At 40.9% G+C, this 8820-nt stretch overlaps 1 protein-coding gene across 1 annotated transcript in view; it reads left to right on the top strand.

Moving 5' to 3' along the window:
* The first annotated feature begins 251 nt into the window (after positions 1 to 251).
* MRPL48 (mitochondrial ribosomal protein L48) overlaps positions 252 to 8820 on the top strand; it is a 50075-nt gene continuing 41506 nt past the window's right edge. The window contains exon 1 of the mRNA XM_068554853.1: positions 252 to 362. Within this exon, the coding sequence (XP_068410954.1) occupies positions 342 to 362 (21 nt within the window). The 5' untranslated portion in view covers positions 252 to 341. The remainder of the gene's footprint in view (positions 363 to 8820) is intronic.

Below are 8820 nucleotides of genomic sequence, written 5' to 3'. Positions count from 1 at the left end.
GCAATCAAACACGGGAAAGAGAAAGTAACAAATAATTTATAGTATGGCAGATGAAATAGCAGAATTGTGCGTAAAGTATTGGGGCAACACAGAGATGGCAATTAATTCTGCCCGGAGAATTCGCAGTGAAGGTGACACTTGAGCTGCAGTGGGCGATTTCTAGACACTGAGTCTCAGAAGCTGCCGGAACCAAGGTGCTGCGGGAGTTGAGTGAGTCTCGGTCGGATATTGTTACAGGACCGGATTGAGGCCGTTCCGTCAGTGTTTTCGGATGCCCAGCGGTCGCGGCTTCTTGGGCCGATCTTCAGCTGGCACAATTACAGGCCGCGCAGCAGCAAAGGATGAATGGAGCTCTGGGAAAGGTAACGTAGGTTCCACGCAAGCTGGGCGCGGGGGAGGTGGTGAAAAGAGCTGAGCTGCGAGGTGGCCGCGGGGCTCTCACGCTGCTGCAGACATCCGGGTAAGAGACTTGGGAGAGAACAAGGCTCTTCCCAGCAGCAAGTGCGGCGCCTTGTCAAAGGGTTGCGCTTAGTCGTCTGCTGCCGGTGAGTTAACCCGCGCGCCACGCCCCCCTTCGCGCTACCCTCGCCTCGCATTGGCCTGGAAAGAAAGGAGCCCCGCAACGGGAATCACAGCGGAATAGGTCCAAATAATATGTACGACCTTGAGGAGGTCATTTTATTTTTGCTTTAGGTCATCAGCTTCCAGATTTTTTTCTAAGAATACCGTTTTGACTCGATGAACAGATTGGGATGTGAGGCTACTTGGCGACAAGGGAAGGGTAATAATAAAAAAACATTTTTACTTACAAAACCTTAATTACGTGACTGCAGTAAAACCGTGTGAACCACGTGAAGCATTCCTTGACTTTCCTTTGTCCTCTTAACAGATTTCAGCTGTGCTTTTTCAGTTGTACCATGCTGCTTAGAATAATGACTTTTTTTTTTTTTAGCAATTTATGTTAAAATTTTATTCGAGGCATTAATTTGGAGACTGTACTCCATGATACACAACATGATCATTGCTGCTCATGGATCTACTGGTCCTAACTTTGGGGCAGCCTCTGAATGTCTCTAGGTTTGTTTCCTTAAGGTCCCAAAACTCACTTCATCCTTAATGAAGTAACTCTCTGTTGTTCACTTTAGCCAAATTGTGAGAATTTAACTAGATCTGGTGAAAGGATAATAGAAAAAAATCAAAGTTTTAAAATTTAGCTGTTAAAGATGGTCAGATTGGTGGCTCCACGCTCCTGCTCTAAGAGCCTTGATTCTGAGGAATGCTGAAAGGGAGGGATCATTGTTCAGGGAATACTGTTTTTGGCCATTCTATACTCCTGAAGAGCCCATGGAAATCTGTCATAGGCTGTCACCTAGAGATACAAGGGCATATAGGGCCCCTCTGGGTCTGATGCCACTGTTCCCTTCCAGACTCCTTTGTTACTGACTTCACTCTTCCATTCTGCCCTATTGCTTTGGCCAGGTAGTCTCTTCTTTATTTACCAAATGCTGAATTCCTAATCTTTCATCTTGTGGAGCTCTCTCACTTGGAATGCCCTCACCTTTTTCACCACCTATCCAAATGCTCCATGGTTTAAGGCCCAGCTCAGGTCTCATCTTTTCCTTAAAACCTTTCAGACCATTCCAGCCAAAGTGCTTGTTTATTTTTTGAACTCTTAGCTGGTATTTTCTTTTGGCATCTAATCATATGCAGTCTTGTGACCATCCTTGTCTCAGCCTCTCTGGAAGTGTTAGTTAATGCTTTACGTTTATAAGGAAAACACATGGGATTTGCATCAGACCTGTGTTCTATCTTGCTAGCTGTGTGACCTTAGGCAGGTTATTTGACCTCGATGTGCTTCAGTTTCTTATCTGTAAATGCAGATAATGGTGCCCATCATATGGAATTGTTGTAAAAATTATAGAAGATAATGTAAGTAAGAGTATTTTCTAAGTGTGAAGGACTATACAAATAGGAATATTGATATTATTCTATAGTTAATAAACTGCTTTCATTTCCATAATTTTATTTGAGCTTCATGATATGAGATAATCCTGGCAGACACACAGATAAGGAGGTGGAAGCTACTGGTGCAGTGTCTGATACATAGTAGGTTCTCAGATGCTTTACCAAATGCCCGAATGAACGAATGCCTCGCTTATAGGTCAACAGTCTCTTTTGTGGTAGTGCTGAACTGGAGCCTAGATTTTCTACACCTCCTAAAACCCCACTGCCTTTCCTCTTCTGAGTACCTTGCATCTCCCTAATTTGATAATAATCTTGGTTTCTCTCATCTGTGAAATGAGGAATGAAAACCTTCCTTGACCTTCCCAGTTGTCAGTCCTTCCCTTCTTTGTGACCTGTGCAACCCATTATACTGATCTCATTTCAGTGTAATAAATAATTTGCACATCTACTTTCCTCATTAGAAAGATTGAGGGTAGGGACTTCCCTGATGGCCCAGTAGTTAAGAATCCGCCTGCCAATCCAGGGGACACGGGTTTGAGCTCTGCTCTGGGAAGATCCCACATGCCGTGGAGCAGCTAAGCCCGTGCGCCACAACTACTGAGCCTGCGCTCTAGAGCCTGCGAGCCACAACTACTGAGCCCACATGCCACAACTACTGCAGCCTGTGCACCTAGAGCCCATGCTCCGCAACAAGAGAAGCCACCACAATGAGAAACCCACGCACCACAACAAAGCGTAGCCCCCGCTCGCCGCAACTAGAGAAAGCCTGCACGCAGCAATGAAGACCCAATGCAACCAAAAATAAATAAATAAAAATAAAATAAAATAAAAAATTAAAGAAAAAAAGAAAGATTGAGGGTAGGCAACTGTATTTTCTTCATGTCTGTATATACGCAGCCTACAGTGTACTTGACCTGATAAATATTGAATGAATAAGTGAATGAAAAAATGTTGACATTATGTGGTAAGTACACAGTAGAGCTGGGACTAGAACTTCAAACTCTTAGCTCAGTGCTTGGGACCCTAAGAAATCATCTCAAATTTTAGATGAGTGAGAAGCTCAGCTTTACTGGAATAAAACTGGGTGGGATCACATACGTCTTTAGGTCAACAGAAGTAGTAAAACAGGGTTGATACAATTAAGACACTAATGCTGATAGTCATCAGACTTCAGAAAACATATTTTTTGATCAAGATGGAAGGATGGTGCCTGTGGAAGTCAACATGCACAGGGAATTGGTAGTGACTCACCTGCTGAGTTACTTTGCAAAGAAAATGGATGGTCCTGGAGTGTCAAGCTCAGGTCTGGATGTCACTCACCCTCAGATTACCATTCTTTTCAGGGATTACCATACCCTTGAGCCACAAGGATATGATTAGGGGAGTGGTGGTGATCACAAAAGATATGCTAGCCTTACCAGCCCAGAAGGAGCAACCTTGGGGACTGATCTCATAGTAAGATGTTTTCAAATGAAAACACTGAAGGCTAACATGGAGCAGAGTTCATATGAACAAATAGAAGTGAGGATTGAAAAAATGACAAATCAACAGACATGAATTAGGAGGACATAAGAAGATGTGAAACAGGAGGACAGAAATTTCAGAGGGCCTAGCAGGGCAGGGAGTCCAAAAGCCCAGCAAAATGGTCAAGAAGTTGGCTATTTTCTGGTCACTACTAGACTGTAAGTTCTGGAGGACAGGAACATTTCTCTATTTTGTTCATGGTTTTATCTTCAGCACTTGTCACATACTAAAGTACATATTGTTTAATAAGTGAGGAACTGAACAATCACCACTGTTATTGTCACTGCTCCCAATTTGACCGTTAACAATATGCCTTGCACTTGCTAAGTCCTTTTCATATAATATCTAATTTAATAGTATCAACAACTCTATGAGTTGTTTTTTGTTTTTTTGTTTTTGGGTTTTTTTTATTTAACTTATTTTTTTATACAGCAGGTTCTTATTATATGAGTTGTTTTATAACCTCTTTAGAGATAAAGAAGTGAGGTTTGGAGAGATTTACTAATTTGATCAGCAAATATTTATTGAGCACTTGCTATGTGCCAGAGAGTATGCTAGATGCTGGGATGTAGTAGTTCCTGTCTTCATGGAGCTTATATTTCCAGCAAAACAGACTAATTAAACATATAACTACCTTTTGCTGTATACCTGAAACTAACACAATATTGTAAATCAACTATACTTCAATAAAAAAAAGTATACTTAACTGTGATAAATGCCTCAAAAAAAAAAAGATTCTGTGTGCTATGTGGTGTGTATAACAGCAGAATTCAAGTAAGTCTGAGCAGTCAAGAAAGTTTTCTTGGTGATGTTACACGACTAAGACTTAAAGAATGATAGAATTTAGACTGGGGAGCATGTGCAAAGGCCCTGAAATGAGAACACGTTTGGAGCTCCAGAGGGCCCAGAGGAAATTGGAAGGGAGAGAAGCAAGGGAGCTTGTATCAAGGGAGAGTGTGCGGAGAAGTATGGGGATGAGAGTTGGGGAGATGGTAGGGGATTGGGCTTGCATTTCAGTGACCACAGTTGTTTTGAAACATTTTAGTCCTGGAGGAAGGTAGGGAATTGGGCTTAACAGAGCTCAGCTGTGGCCTAGAAGTGCCATCCAGCAGTATGGTGTGAGGCCAGATATTCCTTTCTTCCTCCCTTCCTCTCAATCTCTCTCTCTCTCTTTCTTTCTTTTTAAAATCGAGATATAATTCACGTACCATGATATTTACCCTTTTAAAGTGGATAATTTAGTGGTTTTTAGTATATTCATAAAGTTGTTCAGCCATCACCACTAATTCCAGAACATTTTCATCACTCTAAAAAGAAACGTTGTACCCATAAGCATTTACTCCTCAATTCCCCCCTCTACCCACCCACTGGTAACCACTAATCTACTTTATGTCTCTATGGATTTGTCTGTTCTGGTCATTTCATATAAATGAAATTATATAGTATGTGAGGCCAAGTATTTCTTAAGTGACTTGCCAAAGATCATACAGCTAGTAACATGGAGGAGCTGATATTCAAACCCAGGTCTGTGTGAATCTATAACCTGTGTTCCTAACTGCTGTAAAGACTCAGTACAAAGACAGGCTTTGATAGTCACCATATTAAACACATTCAGAAGAGAATGGCCAAAGGAAAAATTACAAACATAATCAATTTCGAAAGAACTTAGGAAAAGGTCAGCTCGAACACCACTTATTAGCTGTGTGCATCAGACATATTAATTAACATTTCTGAGCTTTGGTTTCCTCACAGTAAAATGGGGGTAGAAATATCTACTTCACAGAATGGTTGTGAGGGTTAATGCAAATGATGCTTGGCATAAAGCAGGTGCTCAAATGGTAAGATTATTTAGGCTATTATTATTATTATATGAATTTCACTGCTATTAAATTGGTATTGTTCTTTTGAGAGGTAGTATGGCAGAATGGAAAACATGGGTTTTAGAGTCAGATTTGGTTTGAATTCTTGACACCTCTTACCAAACCTATAACTTTAGGCAATTTACTTAAGCCTCTGTTTTTTCCTCTATAAATAGAGACAATTATTTCAATGCCTCTATTAGAGGATTGGTGTAAAGATTGAGCAAAGTGCTTAGCACAAAGGATGTACTCAATAAGTGATAGTAACAATGCTATTTTAAATAATATTTGTTAATATACAAATATATTCTGTTAATATTCATAAGACAGTTGCTTGCCTCGTGGGCCCCTTACCCACTTCTGTCACCATCCACCCCAGGGCTCTGGTGTCTGAAGCTACTCACACACCATAGATTTTGCCCCGTGACTTCAGTTCTTAAGTAGCTGTGTAGTCCTTTTCTGGTTCCTGACTCCCAAGCTCATGGGACAAGTATTTTTGTAACCCACTGCAACAGCTCTGTCCTCATTCATTCATTCAGTAGAGTCACTGGCCTTCTCTTCCATTTGGTCTGGAGCTGGAGCTACTCTTCATTTGCTGACTGTGGGGAGAGAGTATTTGTGGATACAGTCCCAAAATAGATTACTTTTGTCCTGATAAATAATGCCGAGCATTGCAGGGGAGAGGAAGCACATTTCCCAGAGCTGAAAGGGAGAGTTCACACCACAGTTTGAATGTCTTCCAGACAGTTGTCAACCCTTAAAAAGGTTTGGTTTTTAGATAATTAAATCCATAGCTATTGTGGAGACTCAGAAATCTGAACAATTAAAGTGAGGAAAAATCAGTCTCATCTAGATCTTTCTTCCCATCCAATACCTCTTCTGTATGAAGTGACCCATTTAAGAATACATTCTGTTCACTCTGATTTCTATTCTGTTTGTCGTGGTTGATAGATCTTGTACCTGGAGGGACGTTAGAGTCATCTGTTCTAACTCCAGAGAGGGGAAAATTACTAGCCAATCACTAGTATGGTGACCAGTGTGGGGGGAGCCAGCCAGAGCTCCTGTGTCCTGGGGCTTCCAGTTGCCTGCTCTGTCTTTTATGCTGGCCAATATAAGGTTAAGCATATTGTACACATGTTTACAAAGTCTTTTAGTATCTGATTTGATTGTCATTTTTAGGATTGTCTGCATACTTTGTCCTTCCTTCTGTTATTCATATCCTTCCCAATCTTCATGACCTCACATTCTCTGGGAGACTTTTCCTAAATTTGATCATTTTCCCCCCTGAATTCCTAAACACTAACACATTCATTTATGGGAGAGAGGGTGTAGAATAGTGGGAAAATTATAGGCTTTGGAGTCAGAGAAACCTAAGATCCTATGCTAGTTCTGATAGTAGCTGTTTGACTTTGGGTAAATTACTTAATCTCAGTTTCCCCAACTGTAAAATGGGATAATAATACTTGTCCTGTAATGGAATTATGATTTAGACACATGGTAGTTGCTCAACAAAATAGATGTGGGTGGTAATAAATGGTAGCAATGATTATCACTCATTCACTTCTTCCTAATCATTTATTTATTTACTAAAACAACAGGAAGATATGACTCTTGCCCTTGAGGATCTCTTGGTTTAGCATAGTAGCCTATGGGTGATGTTAAGAGTTTCAGTGAATCTCTTGAAGTAATATGCAAACTTTTTTTCCCCCTTACTTACTTAATTTATTTGGTTCTACATACTACATTTTAATTTTTTTTTTTTTTTTTTTTTGGCCATGCCATGCGACATGCGGGATCTTAGTTCCCCGACCAGGGATCGAACCTGTGCCCCTTGCATTGGGAGCATGGAGTCTTAACCACTGGACCACCAGGGAAGTCCCCTACCTGCTACATTTAAAAAAATTGAAGTAGAGTTGATTTACAGTGTTTCAGGTGTACAGCAAAGTGATTCAGTTATATATATATGTATATATACCCATATTATATATATAGATTCTTTTTCACATTCTTTTCCATTATAGGTTATTATAAGATATTGAATATAGTTCCCTGTGCTAAGTATGCAAACTTTTGTATATTCGTGTCTATATGTATTTGTCTGGGGAGAAGGTTCATGACTTTGGGCAGATTATCAGCAATATCTGATCTGTAACACCCCCAAAGCTAAGAACTTCTCCTGGCCATCAACACCTGGATTCCCTGCCAGAGGTGCTTGTTGTTTGTGCCACCTATTTTGACTTAATCATATAATACTGTGATATTGCTTAGCTGTTTAGTACAAATGTGTATTCATATCTTCAGCCATTCAAATTCCTATAAGACGGGTTGTGCTTACATTTTTTAAACAGCTTTATTGAGATATAAGTCATATACCATACAATTTGTCCATTTAAAGTATACAATTCAATGGCTTTTAATATCTATAGAGCTGTGCAACCATCACTACAATCAATTTTAGAACATTTTCATCACCCCAGAAAAAAAACCCATATCCCTTAGTTGTCATCCCCAGCTCCCCAGACACCCCCCCCAGACCTAGGCAACCACTAGTCTTTCTTTCTCTATAGATTTTCCTATTCTGGCTATTTCATATAAATGGAGTCATACAATATTGGCCCTTTGTGACTGGCTTCTTTTATTTAGCATAATGTTTCCAAGTTCATTCATGTTGTTATATTTTGTTTTTACAGTCCGTTTCATATTCAGCACAGTAGTTGACACATAATAGGCTTTTTAAAATTTTTATTTTTATTTTTTAAAACTTTATTTATTTTTGGCCTCGTTGGGTCTTCGTTGCTGTGCATGGGCTTTCTCTAGTTGTGGCGAGCGGGGGCTACTCTTCGTTGCGGTGTGCGGGCTTCTCGTTGTGGTGACTTCTCTTGTTGTGGAGCACAGGCTCTAACACGTGGGCTCAGTAGTTGCAGCGCATGGGCTCTAGAGCACACGGGCTTCAGTAGTTGTGGTGTGCGGTCTTAGTGGTTGTAGCTCGCAGACTGTAGAGCGCAGGCTCGGTAGTTGTGGTTCACGGGCTTAGTTGCTCTGCGGCATGTGGGATCTTCCTGGACCTGGGATCGAACCCGTGTCCCCTGCATTGGCAGGCGGATTCTTAACCACTGCGCCATCAGGGAAGTCCAGGCTTTTTTTTCTTAATTTTAAAAAAATATTTATTTATTTATTTACTTATTTTGGCTGCGCCAGGTCTTAGTTGCAGCATGCGGGCTCTTAGTTGTGGCATGCAGGCTTCTTAGTTGTGGCATGCAGCCTTCCTAGTTGTGGTATGTGGACTCTTAGTTGCGGCATGCAAACTCTTAGATGCGGCATGCGTGCAGGATCTAGTTCCCCAGCCAGGGATCGGACCCAGGCCCCCTGCATTGGGAGTGCAGAGTCCTACCCACTGGACCACCAGGGAGGTCCCCATAATAGGCTTTTAAAAAATAAAATTTAGAACAGTTTTAGAATTACAGAAAAGTTG

The sequence above is a fragment of the Eschrichtius robustus genome, chromosome 11 (assembly GCF_028021215.1).
Source record: "Eschrichtius robustus isolate mEscRob2 chromosome 11, mEscRob2.pri, whole genome shotgun sequence".
In the NCBI taxonomy this organism is placed as follows: Eukaryota; Metazoa; Chordata; class Mammalia; order Artiodactyla; family Eschrichtiidae; genus Eschrichtius; species Eschrichtius robustus.
This window is presented reverse-complemented; position numbering and strand designations above follow the sequence as displayed.